Here is a 16,308-nt window from a genome sequence, read left to right on the forward strand (position 1 = left end):
AAAAACAAATTAGCATGTACATTTTCACTATCACTTAGCCAAGAAACCAAATAAGGAGAAAGTTTTTGACCATTCACATATTGTCATATGTGCACAAACAAAAGAATGTACAAATTTACAGAATCCTTATGGAGCTGAAAAATAAAACCAAACTCAGTCTCTTCATGTAGTTTCCTTTTTTATATAAATATTTATAATAATAAACCCATTAGATTAAAAGAAGTCATTCTTCTTCTTCCTATTATACTTTTCTCTTCTCCATGACCAATGCTTCTGATTTACAGATTGGGCAAACGTTCTTCACAATCAACCATTTCTCCAAGCATTCCGCATGATACTCGTGCCCACAATCCAAAGTAGCAATCTTTTCTTCGTTCTTGAAGCTTTCCTGTAAACAAAAAACAAATCAAGAGAACTGTTAAAACCCAAAGCACGTGCAAGCAGTCTTTAAAAGCTTCTTTGATCTTTGGCTAGCTATATATTTGTTACCTGACATATGGTGCAAGGCTCAGTTTCTCTATCTTTTGTTTGTGGAGACGAGGATGATGACTCTTCTGCAACGTTGATTACAGAACACGTTCTTGTTTTTAGATGGTTCTTAACATCTTCCTCTGGCAAACCAGTGTTCACAGTCCCAATCCTCTCACTCAAGGCAAGAAGCTCCTGTTCAGACAAACGGGTTATCAAATCAGATTCAACAAAAACATAACTGTGATGCACAGAAAACTTCACTGTGGCTTCTCAAAGTCATGCTAAAGCCACTTCTCAAAGAGAGAGTATAAAAAGACATGCGGCTAAATGCATAACTCTGACAGTAACACCAGTAAAAACTAAAGACTAATGATCATTGTTCTAAAAAATCGGCCTAGGCTGCACCTAATCTTTTAAAAAATCGGTTTAGTCACCTGCCTAATCGATAGTCCCTATAAAACGCCTAATTGCTGCCTATTCTTGAACATTGCTAACGATTGACTCACCTCATAAGACATTTCCTCGATGTCTAAACGCATATCTCGATGATGATCAACATGGTTATTTCCAGAACCACCAAGGAAGTCTCCAAACTCCAATATAGCAGCTTCCTACACACATTGAGAGAACCAAAAGACACAAAATCTTGAGCAACAACGAGAGTGAATAAGATGGGGAAAGAACAAATGAGGCAAGAAGTTTATACATCATCAGGCATCACTCTAAGCCGAGGTACTCCTCCACGGTGTTGTCTAAGAGCTGCTAAAGGTGGAGGATGCTGGTATATCCGAAACCCTGTTGGTTGAACTGGACCCATCTCTGGACCGAGATTGCTTGTGTTCTGAGGAGCAAAGTTCCCAAAAGGGACCCTGTACGAGGGTGAAGAAGCCATGGGAGGGTATAATGTGGCGCTCTGACCTCTCACTCCTTGAACAGGAGGAGGTGCAGGGAGATGATGATGACTATAGTAATGGTCCCTTGGGTTTAATGGAGAAGGAAAAATGAATGGTGCAGGGTTTCTACTACTAGACTCTAAGGAACCAGCGACAATGTTACTACCTAAAAACAACATTCAAAGATAGATGTATAAGATTACAAAGTTCAAAAACTTTTAAAAGAGATCATGGGTTGGTTGGTTGGTATGTACCTTGCATGTAAGGTGAGTGTGGCCAAAAGGAAGGTGAACCATCAGGTCTGCCAAGGTGTTGATCATACCATATTGAGCCAGGAGGTGGGAATGGATGATGGCCAGCATAGTTCCCTTGAATGAAGACGTTTGGAGCATGAGGAGGAGGAGGAGGAAGAACAGGGTTCATTGTAAGAGCTCCTGGTCTGCTCCTTGCGCCTCCAAATGGAGCTACTGTCTCAGGTGCATTATTGAATGGTGCTGCTAAATGAGGATTTACAGGTATTCCTTCAGCGTTCTTTCTTTTATAAGCCCCTGGTGTGTGATCCATAAAGTGAGCATTCATCTCATGACTGCTAGAAGATGGTAACTGACTTGGGGGAGCCTGAAATGCCACATAGGGAGCATAGTAGTTGGTGGGAGGAGGCTGATGATGATGATGGTACTGAGGAAGACCATAGAACATTGCCGAGTTGTCTTGAAGAGAATTAGGAACGTTTGCAACCATGGCAGGTGGTGGAAAGCTGCCTAAGAGGAGACAAGGTCCTGGTTGGAGAGAGGCCTGAGTTTGGTGGTGCTGCTGCTGCTCCATTTCTAAATCGACTGATCTATTTCTTTGTCCCATTTCGCTTGCTGCATAAGCCCTCTGATAGGTTTTTTGAGTTACATAAAAAGGAAACATCAGCAACCATAATGAGCACAACAAAGTATAAATTGAGTAAGAAACTGAGTCTTTTTTTTAAGCATCAATAAATGCAATATTGTTACACCTTCTATGAAGGTCATGCTTAAAAACTTAGTAAGCTGTATATGTCAACTTCCGATATGGGAATTAAAACATACAGAGCACATGTTCAGGGAAGATTGCATTGTGCATTCTCAAACTCAGGGTAAAAACCAAGATCATGTTCATGAAAATTAAATAAAACTTTTAGCTGCAGAAATAAAACCAAGTTCAGAAACTAAGAACAATTTCTTCAAATGCCATAACAAAAAATTGAAGCTTTCACACAATTTTTTTTAAAAAAAATTAAGAAACTGAGCTTTCACATAATGAAGACACAACAAAGTATAAACTGAGTAAGAAACTAAGCCTCATTGTATCAATAAATGCAACATATTACTCCTTCTCTGGAGTTGATACTTAAAACTAAGCTATATTACATCAATTGCACTTCTAGGAAAGAAATTCAGCTTTTTATATCAATAGAACCAATTAATGCAACATTATTACACCTTCTTTGAAGCTGATACTTAAAAACTAAGCTATATAACATCTTTGTAAGCTGTATATGTCAAGGGGAACTAAAACATGCAAAGCACATGTTCAGGGAAGATTGCATTGTGCATTCTCAAACTCAGGGTAGTAAAGCCAAGATCATGCTCATGAAAATAAAACAACACTTTTAGCTGCATAAAATAAAAACCAAGTTCAGAAACTAAGAATAAATTCTTCAAATTCCAAAAAAAATTAAAAAAAAATTGAAGCTTTCACAAAATAATAAGAAAAAAAAAATGAAACAACCCACCAACACCATGCCTAACAAAAAATCAGAACAATCATTTTAATGCAATATTAAAGAGAGGGGGAAAAAAAAACCAGACCTTGAAAGATAAAAAGGATAAAGCTTCGGAGATATCAAAGGGGGCTGCAACAGAGCTAAGACAAGACAAGAAGACTTGTAATAATCCGAAACCGAAAACTCCCTGCAAAACATGTAACAAAGGGTTAGAGATAATCAAACAATCTTCTTAGATGATCATCAAAACAGATTAAAATCACAAAACCCAGAACAATGCAATTTATCGAGCAACAAAACATAAAATAAAATTAAAAAAACCCACCAAGATAAATAATGATTTGAATTACGAAAACAAAAAGCTTCAGAAGCCGATCATCGTGATGATTAAAGATGATAATTACCTGATTATGTTAAATCAGGGAGAGAGAGAGACAGAGAGAGAGAGAGATCCAAAGAGGAGGTGAGAAAGAGAGAGAGAGAGAGAGAGAGAGAGAGAGAGAGAGAGAGAGGAAGAGGGAGGTCGGTTTCTTCTTTGATTCTAAACTTCTTCTCCGCACTGTGACGATTGAAAGGTTTTTATTTCGCATTTTATCTTTTTCCCATTTTTCTCTTCTATTTTTTCATTGGTTTCTCTTTTTTTCCTTCCTTTTTTATTGGTTTCTCATTTTTGCAGCTTGTTTTTTTAATTCTAATTAAAAAAAATTAGGAAGCTCCCTAATTAAAAGACCTAAACGTCGCCGTATATGTAATTAAGTAGCCGATGATAGTCTTGCATAAATGATAATATTTTTTGGTAATATCATATTAATAGTTATTTATTACTGACCTTTTAATTAGTAGACATTTGTAATCTTAACAATCAGTTTTTTAAAGTCTTCACTAGAGTTTATTTGCTGAAGCATGCCGAGCATGAATTAAAATTCATTTATTAGTCAAGTTTAATTAATATACATGATTTTGTTCCCATAAAATGATCCTTAATTATATGATTACTTACTCCCATCAAAATAAATAAATTGCTTTTCTGGTGACGTGTTAATTATAGTTTGTAAGAAATATATACTAGTATTATCTGTCTGCGTTGGATAGATTTTGAGCCAAGTTATTTAATTGTTTGGTTTCTCTAAACACAAAGCTTTTGGGAAGTGTCTCCATGTGCTTTTCTTTGTTGAACCAGCTAATTATGCCCCAAACATTAATTTACAATTTATGGCTTACACTAGTTGATTTGTGAATAATCTAAACTAATATACAACCACATCTTCCAAGAACTTATAAAACTCAAATGCGTTGCTATTACTGTAAGTGGTGATATTATCTTTCATGCAGATACCATTCAAATTTTGTTTTATAGTACAGAAATAAAACTTTTCTGGGAATTGGTTAAAAGAAAAAACAACACAATATTTAGTCAAAATAAAAAAAACAACACAAAATACTATAAGAATTGGATTTTGCATTAGTAAGGACAATTATTCAATGACATGTAGTATATGTACTGACGCCGTCGACACATCATCACTTCGATTCAACTTTTGTTAGAAGAAATAATAATATGTTTTTATATAGAGTACAGTTATGGAATTGGCTATGCATGCTTAAAATTTGATGAAACAATCGGTAGAACCCGTTCAAAACATATAAAAAACTTAACTTTTTAGACAAAATAATATTGCAAGATGTTAAGAAATAAAAGTGAAACCGCCTTTTAAAAGAAGCGTAAATACTTAAAACGTGATACACATAAATTAATACTACGAAATGGTAGAAAAACTGCTTCTTACAAATAAGTGAAATATTTGTTTAATAACAATAATTAACATAACAGCTTGACCAGGTCCAAACCTATAACAAACAAAATAACAGCTTCACCAAATACGTAGTTTATTGCACAATACATACAACAACGCGTAATTATTTTTCTTCATAAATGTATTCCATAATCCTAAAAATATTCGATTCATAGAAGATAGACAAATTATGAGCGCGGAAACTTGACTAGCATCAAAAAGTTAAAACGCGGAAAGATCCACGGTGGGCTTGACAAAAGAGTATTGTGGGCCTATATGCAAAAACTGCTCTGATGGAATTTAAAATGTTGATATTCTAGACACTCAACTACACATTTCTTTTGGAAAGGTGGCCTAAAAGTTTGCAAATAATGTGGCTGAAACCTCTAACTTGATATGTTTTGTGTTTATTTTCTACCATCTTTCAACCCATTTTTGAATTTTCTTATAAAACAGAAAAAAATATATTATAGAAATAGGTTTTGCTCCAATGTAGGTTTCTACAATAGAGTTCGTTTATATTTTTTTTCCTAAAAATTAGAACTCCAGTATAAAAGCATACGTTACAGCAAAGCATATTTTTAAAATAGATTTAGAGAAAAATATAAAACAGGGTTTAAAATGCTTTTACAGAAGGGATGGCTCTGCCTCGATCACCCCATTGCCGCCTACGTAACTCCGCCCCGGTCAATATATAACGCATGCAAATATGCAATCACGTTTCCAGAGACGTGAAAATATTAACTACTTAATTTATCTATATGACATGCAAGTTTTTTTTGTGATTTTGCCATTTTATCAATGTGCACTTATACGTTGTTTCATTATTTGATATGCTAGGACTAATGGAAAATATTAAAAGTTTGCATGCAAAGTGGTTGGTGTTGTAAAAAGACGAGAGTACTCTCCATCCATTATCGCCATTCGCCAGCTTGTACTCCACCAACGAGCCGACGAGGATACGTGAGGATGATAACTGATGAGGAGTTTGACGAGCAGTAGTTGTGGCTGCTTAGAACATCTTAACATGTAATTAAACTGTTTTATATATGATTAGATGATTATGGAGAATGTGAAACGCTTTGGAAATACTTGGTTAGCAAAAAAAAAAAAAAAAAACTTCTGCTATGTTTATCGATCAAGTGAAAAAGTCCATTATCGTTATTTTCAACAAGGCAAAATCTCTCTTATTAGACATATTGGTTTTATCGAACTTGTGGTTGCATTACAACTTGACATGTTTAATCTTTTGCGTAGGTTCAGAAAGAAAGACACGTAATTCTGATGTTTGCTTCGATTATTTATTTAATATAAATCATTTTGTATCTGCAAGAGAAGCTGCATGATCCTAAAACCTCCCAAATGTTTAACACTTTGGATTATTAAGGGATTAACCCGGTTATAATATGATATATAGTCCAGCCTAGTGTAAGCTTTTTGGAACTTTTTCATTCTTTTGGTTAATCTAATATCCGGTGTAAAAGAGCATTTTGGATTCAACGTTATATGGTCGTAACTAAACAATTAAATACAGTTTAGTGATGATGATGATGTTTATTTAAATTCTTAGATTCTTTTTTTGGAGTATAATTTAATCTGTGGGCAAAACAAGAGATAACCCAATACATTTACTGTATTAATCAAGTACGTGAAGACATAAAGTAGGTGTGAAGTGTCAACTGTTGACCCAGCCGTTAACGAAAAAACAACACACGATAATTAAACTAATTAACTAAACTAAAATATTCAGAACCTCACGGTCTCCTCCTGCCGTCAAATTTAATTATGTCTTTCCGAAAATTAAAAAAAAATAGAAAAGGGTGAATGTACTGTCGGTGGGCCCACCATCGTTCTCTCTCTCTGCCTCCTACCTTAATCGTGAGCCATGTGTTTTTATTCCACGTGGCGTAAGGAGATCTAGAAAAGAAGATAACTCACGTTTAGAAATCTGAAGTGGGACCCAATGTTTAAGTTTTAGGGGAAGGGCGGCTACTTTGGCTTATGTCATAAAATGAGTCAAGCGCATCATAACGCTCTTTCAAGCGATTCCTTTGTAACGGCTCCGAGTGACGGTGGTGGGACCCTTAGACGTGAACCTCACGGGTCTTCATTAAAACGCGGTTCCTGAGCCGCGCGTCCTCGTGATTGTGCCACGTCTCCTGATTTTCCTCAGCTTTTGATCCGCCGGTGCTCAATTTGTAGTAGTATTTGTTTAATTTAAAACTCGTTGTCCGAATTTCCAGATTCTAATGCCAAAATCTGTTCTTTTTATTAGCTTTTAATGTCTCATTCGTCGTAATTGCCGTACCAATTTATTTTTATAATACTTCATCCGTTACAAACTAAACTAGGATAAGATCCGCGCCTTGCGCGGAATTAAGTTATTATTTTTATTATATTTTGGAGAATGAAACAATAGTTTGGCTTCATTTGGATTATGGGTGTTCAATCCGGATATCGGGTTGGTTTCGGTTCGGTTCGATTTTTTTCAGTATTTGGTTAGTAAAATATAACTACTATTCTAAATCCATCTTTACTTTGACTTTAGTCTTTCACATACTTTTGAAAGATTTCAACTGGACGACTAAATTGATCATCCAATTTTGTTGCTTTAAATCATTAGTGTTTATATATATATATTATTTAGTTTGAATATTTATTAAATAAAAATTTATATGTGTTATATTTTATGATCATTTGTAACTTATTATAACAAAAAATAATCTATTGATCACAAAATTTTCAGAGTGAGAATATTCAAATTTCTAATAATATATAGACGTTTTGACCTAATGTGATTTTTTAATATCTTTCAATAATATAAAATTAAAAAAAAAGAACTAAGATACCAAAATTGTTATCAAATATTTATTATTCATAATAATTAATTTTCATATATACGTTAATCATATTAGGTTATTTTGTAGCTTCTAATTAAGGAAAGTGCAAAAAAATTTTGGTAGATTATTTATTAATTCGATAGTTAGTTTAATAAAAAATATAATGTAAGTCAAGATGGACCAACCTATTTTTCTAAGAATAGTATATTTTAAATAGTCATTTATTAAATGAGAATTTATAATCATACAGTTCTATGATCATTCATATCATTTTATAACTGAATATTTAAATCATCGATAACAAAATTTTCAATGTGAAATCTTTAATAAGTTTATAATTTATAAATGTTTTTGAAAATTCATTGAAAGTTTTAATATTAAAATATTTATGTAATCTTATGGTATATAGTATAATCTATATATATATAAATATATATGTTTTATTATTAAATGATATTTTTTACTCATATGGTTTTAAAATAATGTGTATCTTCTTATAATATTAAATAAAAGTTCATATTAATACAATTTTATGATCATTTGTAACTTATTATGACAAAAAAAAAATCTATTGATCACAAAATTTTCAGAGTGGGGATCTTCAAATTTCTAATAATATATAGACGTTTTGAAAAATTCAAAATATAACATATAAGAAAAATTTTAAATGTTTTTATTATATATTTAATGTGATTTTTAAATATATTTTAATAATATAAAATTAAAAAAGAACTAAGATACAAAAATTGTTATCAAATATTTATTATTCATTATAGTTAATTTTCACATATACGTTAATCATATTAGGTAATTTCGTAGCTTTTATTTAAGGAAAGTGCAAAACATTTTTTGGTACGTTATTTATCAATTCGATAGTTAGTTTAATAAAAAGTGTAATATAAGTTAAGATGGACCAACATATTTTTCTAGGAATAGTATATTTTGTATAGTTATTTATTAAATAAGAATTTATAATCATACGGTTCTATGATCGTTCATATCGTTTTATAACAAAATATTTAAATCATCGATAACAAAATTTTCAATCTGAAATCTTTAATAAGTTTATAATTTATAAATGTTCTTGAAAATTCATTGAAAATTTTAATATTAAAATATTTATGTAATCTTATGGTATATAGTGTTTAATATATATATATATATTTATTTTATTATTAAATGATATTTTTTACTCATATGGTTTTAAAATCATGTGTATCTTCTTATAATAAAAATGTTAAACCATTGATCATTAATTTTTAACATAATAATTTTAATAGTTTTAGTCATTTATTGTCGTTTTTAAAAATTCAAAATATAACATATACGAAAAAATCTAAATTTTATTTTTATAGCTAATTTGATTGTTTAATTTATTTTAATAATATAAAATTAAACAAAAAATGATGGAGGAGATATACTTTGTTATCAGATCCTTATTATTAAACTCATTAATTGTCATATATATATTAGTCATTTATGGTAATTCCGTAGGTTTTATTTAAGGAAAGAAAATATCATATCATATCATTATATCATATAGTTTGACCAACTTATGTATCTAACAACATATAAAAATCGAATGTGGACCTACTTATTTTTCAATTGAATGTAATTGACTACCTAATTGATTGCCACCTATGCATTGGGGCCTCTTTTAATTAATACAAAATTGAGGTTACATCTTTTCAAATGTTCCTCAATTAATATATAAGGGATATTTAATATTTTAAAATATAAAATATGTGATACTTCAATTTAATCTATAAAATATCCAACCACTTATTTTATATTTTGAAAACTAACTGAGTTATTTTAAATATATTTCAAAAAATAAATATTCTTGTTCTTATGCGTTTAGTTGAAATACACACTATTTTCATATTTTAAACTAATATTAGTTTATTTAAAATATGTGACCAGTTATATTAGATATTTTGATAACTAACGAGATATTATATACATTTTGATAATACATGTCTTAGTTCTTATGATCTTAATTAAAATACCATAGGATGACAAAAAAAAAATACCACAGATTCACTTTTCAAGGCAACATTTTACATATCCAAATTCAGTTTCAATGAATATGTCTGATATTTTTCCATCATATCTCATGTAGTTATCTGTTTATGATCATGACAAAATATAATTACATTTTTGATAAATTATAAAGGTTGATTGACCAAAAAACCGAGAACCACTATTGGTTGATGCTATTAAAATTAATGTCAGTTCTATCCAATTATCATAACTTATTAAATTACCAGAAAATCTTCTTCAGTTTGTCAGTAAAAAAAATATACTCAATAGCATTAAGAAATTTAATTTTGAAATAAATATTCTAAACATTATAATTTTTTTAAATTTTTTAACTAATTGAAAATAGTACAATAAAATATTATTGGTCAATCAATTTACATTAAAATTATAAGTATCTTAAAATAGTAAGACATCTAAATTATGAAACGGAAAGGGTAAATAAATATACATTATTTAATTTGTGTGAGAATGATTAAAAAATTATGAAAGAAGATAAAATATTTAAGTTTTAGTTAACCAGGAATTGTGTTATTAAGTTTTATAGGCAAAATCTAAACAATGAAAACTAGAAAAACAAACTTGAGAAAAAGATATACGAGTAGGGATACAAAATAAACATAGATAAAATATTCAATTTATGATTTTGGTAATCTTTAGGGTTTTAAGCATAAATTATTTCTTAACCTTTATTTTCTTACTGAATATACATCTTGAATACTATAAATACATTTTATTTTTATATTAAAAACACTATTTTAACCGTAAATATATCTCTTCAAATATAAATTATTGCCGAGGATAAATTGAAAAGATACTTGAAAAGATGCTTTATAAAGTATATTTCACCGAATATATGTTGTTTGTTTGATGCGTATTCCAACTATATTTTCACTACAAATAAGATCAGATCTAAATAGTAATATATAAACATCTATAACAATTCACTAAACAATAAAATCCAATAATTATGTTCAAAATAGTTATTCTTGTTGATGATTTTGATAAATATGTTTGATTTATTTTCCTTTTTCAATTTGTACATGACAGTTTTATTTAATTTAATAATTTTGTGTTGCCTTATCCGTCAATGTTATTTGTTATAATAATTCTAATTTAATCATTGATCCGACAATTTATTTGACACGCTAATTTTTCCGTTGACGAATCCGACAAACATGTTCGATCTCTTTCTTCTTTTTTTCTTCGTATCCGACAATTTGTCTGATATAGTAATCTTGCGCTGTTATAGTTGTCAATGTTGTTATAATAAATTTTATTTAATCATCGTATCCGACAATTTTATTCGATATAGTTTATTTTTGTTGATGAATCCGATGAATATCTTTGATATTGTTGATATTTTATCGGCTAATTTTGTCGTTTTATCCGACATTTTTATTTGATATAACACTTTTGCATCATTAGCCATAATGTTGTTTGTTATGATCATTTTTATTTAATCATCGTATTTGACAAATTTTTTGTCATAGTATCTGAAAATTTTATTCGATATAACTAATAGATTTTATCTTTATATTTTTTTGAATACTTTCAATACAATTTATAGCTAATAGATTTTATCTTTTTTGATAGTTTTGATATCATTTTATATTATTTTAATCATCTATTTCTTAACATAACAAATTTTATTCATCGATGTATTTAACGATTTTATTTAATACAATAGATAATCTTTGTAATTGTGTCTTTATGTTTTATTTAAACATATTAAAAAGTAATTATTGTTAGAGCTGATAATTTTTCAGTGTAATAAAAAAAATTTATATATGTTTTTATTTTGTTTGGTAAATGTGGTTGTGTTAATTTTCAATTTTTTGATACAAATATTTTGGATTTTATCTTATTTAAAACTTTGTATAATGTAATATTTTGTCTTTCTATTTATTAATCTTATTTGATATTGTGAAAGTCCATTTAGTCTAATGGTTTGATTAAGAGTTCATTATGCTTCTACACGAAGATGTATGGTGTTCAAACTCCAGAAAATGCAAATTATACAGATTACGGAGAAAAATGTTATAAGAGAGCTTCAAAATGGTTTAGAGTGCACCATTGACATAGATCTCGTATGACAGTTTAGAGTGGCACAGTCAGACGTGTATTCTCATAAACTGGTAGAAATACCAACAGTAAAATCGTCTAGTATTTCTCATCGCTTAAATAATATAATTAACCAGATGTTCAAAAAAATCTTTTTCGATATTTGTTGAATGTTCTATATTATAGCTTTAGTATTAACTTTTTACCAAATAGGCAGGCAATGATAAATATGTTTCTTCACTTTTATGTTTCTAAACATGTGGACATCCAAATCAGATCATCTACCGGGAATGATATATATATATATATATATATATATGGAAGTGATGTTTTTACTTTTTATAGATTTAATATGGATGAATGAAACATAGTCTCAAAATCGTCTCCTACCAAATTGCATTATAAACCCTTGATAGTAAGTAATCTTTAGTTCATTTTAATCGTCCCATGTCGTATTATGATATTTTTTTATCAACTATCCATTTAACTAAAACAAGTTTTGGTTAGATGAGTTGATTTTTTGAAGATTTCCTATATTTGTCCGTGTTTTATCTATATGAAAAAAAAAATATAGCCTATGGATTTTACCGCTTTTGCTAGTGACTGATGTGCCAATCCATCGGATTCGTAGTCATGTAAAGTAGGATTTAGTCATGTTGTATTATGATCTGTGCAGTCTATGTTTGAAGATAAACTTCAAGTTAAGAAAATAAAATTCTTACTGTAAAAAGAATTGCAGGAAAGCAGTAAACACATGGCTATATATAAGTGGAGGATACAAAAGGAAACCCAAGAAAACCGGTTCACTGTAATAAACCATGTAAGTGACTATTCACAAGAAAGCTCCCTTAAAAGGAGCGTTCGCTTTACTCTCCCTATAAAAAGACACTTGTTTTCTCATTACCACAAGACTCTTTCACCGATCTTCTCAAAATGAAAACGGGTTTGAAACCCGACCCGAACCCGGTCGAGAGAAATGAGAAAGAGGTTCGTTACCGAGGCGTGAGGAAACGCCCATGGGGAAGATTCGCAGCCGAGATCCGAGACCCGGTTAAGAGAACTCGGGTCTGGCTCGGCACATTCGACACGGCTGAGAACGCGGCGCGTGCCTACGACGCTGCAGCGCGAGACTTTCGCGGCCCAAAGGCCAAGACGAACTTTCCTCCGACGGTTCTTGAGCTTAACGCGAATAAAGAAGGCCGTTTCGCTCGTAGTCCTAGTCAGAGTAGCACCGTCGACTCCGTCTCTCCTACAGGGAGAAGACTAGCAGCACTTCCGCAGCTCGAGCTCAGCTTAGGAGGTGGTGGCAGTGGCGGTGGTGCGTGTTATGATCAGGTTCCCGTTGCGCGTCCTCTTTACTTCTATAATAACATGAAAGCGTTTTCACCGGCTGGTACCTGTGGAGGTGAGAAGAAACCTCAGCCGTTGAATCTGGATCTTACCTTAGCTCCTCCGGCGGAATAGGCCGTAAGGTCCTCCTAGTATCTTTTTCTATCTAAGAAAATCGAGATAGTAGTTAAATAAACTGACATGGAAAGTCGTTATGTATATATTTTTATCAACGTATAACATAAGATATAAACTTTTGTTATGATCTTTCTGTTTTTTCGCTACTGGTTTCTCAAAGTCGTACATGTAAACGATGTTACTACATTTTCAAAGGTTTTAGTATATACTATAAATGATAAGTTAATAGCCAAACAAATTCTGGAAAAGATATGTCGTTGTCGTCTATTTCAAAGGTAGACGATTAAAGGATAATTATTATAGCGCTTTTCGGGTCGTGTTAGAAATTATATTTTAATAATGATAACTATAGCTGTATATTTTGTTAGAGATAAATAAATAAAATAGTTGTAGTATTGTCGTCGCTTGAAACAATGGACCAAGTGTCATGCACACAAGCACAAGTCATGGGAGGACCCCATCTTTGGCTGCGGCGTATGTTAGAAGAATACTTCTTTACAGCTTTACGTCATCTTCATGGGCCCTACTACCTTCACAGTTTGGACAATCTTTTGACTTACTGATGAGTTTGCAGAACATCTATGAACATGAAGAATTAGTCATGCATGTTATTGTTAACAAGTTTGAAACGGTAAAACGATGACGTTTTACGGATGTTGAGATGGATAAGGTGGCTTCATAATGAGAGACAAGGAAGGTGAGATCTGATAGGATTCTTGTCGCCAGCTTTGCTATCAAAACGTATAAGCAGTTAAGCACTATCTCTCATATCCAACGGCTGGAATTAAACTATAATTTTCCACATGGGTAGACGTGGTAGTTGCTTCCTTTTTTCTGCTACTGTTTTTTTTGGGAATTAAGAAGATTGAATTGGGTCCACTTATCTCTTTCACGTATTCTGCTTATTTTAGGTTTTAGAAGCCATGACGACCGGTAGACAAACATTTGAAATAAATTGTTAACATTTTCTGGAATCTTGAACTCTGTTAAAGCATAGATAGCTATCAAACTACAATACAGTACTACGTCGGTTCAAATTCTGGTTTAAGGCTATCTCCAACAAAACGCAAAACTTAGTGTAATTTCATTTGCAACAAAACACCAAAATCCTACTATATAAAAGGGACTAAATTCAAGGCTTTTGAGGCTATCCACCTCAGCCAAAATATTCTCATCCAAAAAGAATTAAAAATAAATATCATTTAGAAGATAATTAACTAATATAAAACTTTTGATATTTCTAAAAATTTTAAATTTGTAACTGCTAATTTATTAATAGAATCATATATCTATATTGAATTATGTTCTATTTTTAATCGTTACTTTAAGAGTAAATAAATTATTAATTTATAATATATATATAGTTTATAACTTTATATTGTAGTTATAAATAAAGAGAAAATAACCGGGAAAGGTGAAGAAGCTCATATAAAATTATGTAATTAAAATGGTAAAATGGTGAATATGATGAAGTGAATCTAAGAAAATTTGTTGTACAAATTATGGTGCTTTCTTCGTCCACTATAATGATTTAAAATAATATATATTCATATAAATAAGTCAATATTTGTTGTTTTTTTTTTTGTAAGATGTTAAGATTATCATTTTCTGAAAGGTTACACGGATCCAAAGAGATTAGTTTGTGGAGCTAACCAAACGAGGATTATAGTGTTTACTTTAGAAAAAGTAATAGGTTGAACGATAGATGGCGTGCGTGTTTTTTCACATGGAAATCTGCACATATATTAAAATTGTAAGATTTGAATCATAGAGAAAATATAGTGTATATGACTGAAGTTGATTCATTCCGAAACTAAAGATGGCTAAAATTCTTCTTTGTCAAAATGCATAGATGTGAATCTTATATGAATAGAGTTCTCAATTGCTTATAGCAGTGTAATAAATTCTGTGTGTAAAGGAAAAAAATGTTATATAAGTGAAAACAAAAATTATGATTTTTTTCTTGTGCCTATAGGCTCTTCGCAATTTGAAGAAGAAAGAACATATTGTGTGAAAATCTTTGGCTCGGTCAAATTTTATCGAGTTGTTTATAAAACTGTTGTTATATGATTCATGTAAATTTTCAGTGTTGATTTAAAAGCCCAAGAAAACCCATCTATACTGACTTTTTGATTTTTTTCTGTGATTTAAATTTAAAAAAAATAAAACTTTCGATAAGTTATGTAAACTCAGAACAAGTATTTAACTTTAGAAAGCATTTACATGTTTCAAACTTATAATATATACATATATAATGTTTAAAATTATGTATATAAAACCTGTATAAAATGTGCTTAAATATGTTTCTCTTCTTTAATGTGTTAATTGTACTATATATAACATTATTTTAAAATTTCAAAAAGTTTATGTCACATTCAAAAACTATCAATAAAAATATAATTCTCCATCTACAACCAGAAAAAAGAAAAACTATAAACATATAAATTTAAATTAAGAAAAACTAACATTGGAAAAACAAAAAATTAATGTAAAAGAAACAAACCGACAAATAATATTATAAATAAAATAAATTTATAAGACACAATCCGCGCGAAGCGCGGAAAAAATCTCTAGTTGACATAATTTTAACAAATTTAGTTTGATGTAAATTTAGCGTTAACACTTTTCATCATACCAAAATTTCAAAAAAACATATTATATTATATTTTATAATATAGTTCAATTATTATTGTTAACTAGTTTAAATTTTCAATCAAACATAAATATATTGTAGTATTTGTATTTTTTAATTATTTTTACATAATTAAAATTTTATATATTTTTCAATTAATAAATCACTAAATAAGTATTATCATTTACGTCATATTGTATTTTTTATAAACTATAAAACTACAAATATTTGACAAAATACTATTTAACGTGATAAAATAATTATTTATCAATTAAAAATAAGAAAAATTATTAAAACTGAAAAATTGAATAATATATAATATTACTGGTTAAAACATTCGATGTTATTGTTGGAG

The 16,308-nt window shown here is 30.1% G+C and overlaps 2 protein-coding genes across 3 annotated transcripts; one reads left to right on the forward strand and one right to left on the reverse strand.

Moving 5' to 3' along the window:
* Positions 1-21: 21 nt before the first annotated feature.
* LOC103871141 (probable E3 ubiquitin-protein ligase ZFP1) lies at positions 22-4,055 on the reverse strand. Of its 2 annotated transcripts, none has more exons than XM_033272476.1 (7): positions 3,443-4,055; positions 3,203-3,304; positions 1,619-2,243; positions 1,178-1,530; positions 978-1,082; positions 490-663; positions 22-388 (listed from the first exon to the last, which is right to left on the reverse strand). In XM_033272476.1, the coding sequence occupies exons 3-7, from the start codon at positions 2,220-2,222 to the stop codon at positions 242-244; spliced, it is 1,383 nt and encodes a 460-aa protein (XP_033128367.1). In that variant the 5' UTR covers positions 2,223-2,243; positions 3,203-3,304; positions 3,443-4,055; the 3' UTR covers positions 22-241. The 2 variants fall into 2 exon arrangements, with proteins under 2 accessions (XP_033128367.1, XP_009147619.1); XM_009149371.3 differs by having other exon boundaries at positions 3,522-4,054.
* Positions 4,056-9,298: 5,243 nt separating this feature from the next.
* Positions 9,299-13,465, forward strand: LOC103871142 (ethylene-responsive transcription factor 4). Its single transcript, XM_033272497.1, has one exon. It carries the CDS (start codon positions 12,788-12,790, stop codon positions 13,316-13,318), a length of 531 nt encoding a protein of 176 aa, XP_033128388.1. The 5' UTR covers positions 9,299-12,787; the 3' UTR covers positions 13,319-13,465.
* Positions 13,466-16,308: the final 2,843 nt, after the last annotated feature.

Source organism: Brassica rapa, chromosome A06 (assembly GCF_000309985.2).
Source record: "Brassica rapa cultivar Chiifu-401-42 chromosome A06, CAAS_Brap_v3.01, whole genome shotgun sequence".
Classification (NCBI taxonomy): domain Eukaryota; kingdom Viridiplantae; phylum Streptophyta; class Magnoliopsida; order Brassicales; family Brassicaceae; genus Brassica; species Brassica rapa.

Excerpts from the sequence above, each read along its gene's own strand:
- LOC103871142 (XM_033272497.1), top strand. The coding sequence starts at position 12,788 with ATGAAAACGGGTTTGAAACCCGACCCGAACCCGGTCGAGAGAAATGAG.
- LOC103871141 (XM_033272476.1), bottom strand. The coding sequence starts at position 2,222 with ATGGGACAAAGAAATAGATCAGTCGATTTAGAAATGGAGCAGCAGCAG. Across the intron at positions 1,531-1,618 it reads ACACTCACCTTACATGCAAG|GTAGTAACATTGTCGCTGGT; the intron begins GTACATACCAAC and ends TGTTGTTTTTAG. Across the intron at positions 664-977 it reads TCGAGGAAATGTCTTATGAG|GAGCTTCTTGCCTTGAGTGA; the intron begins GTGAGTCAATCG and ends TTGTCTGAACAG.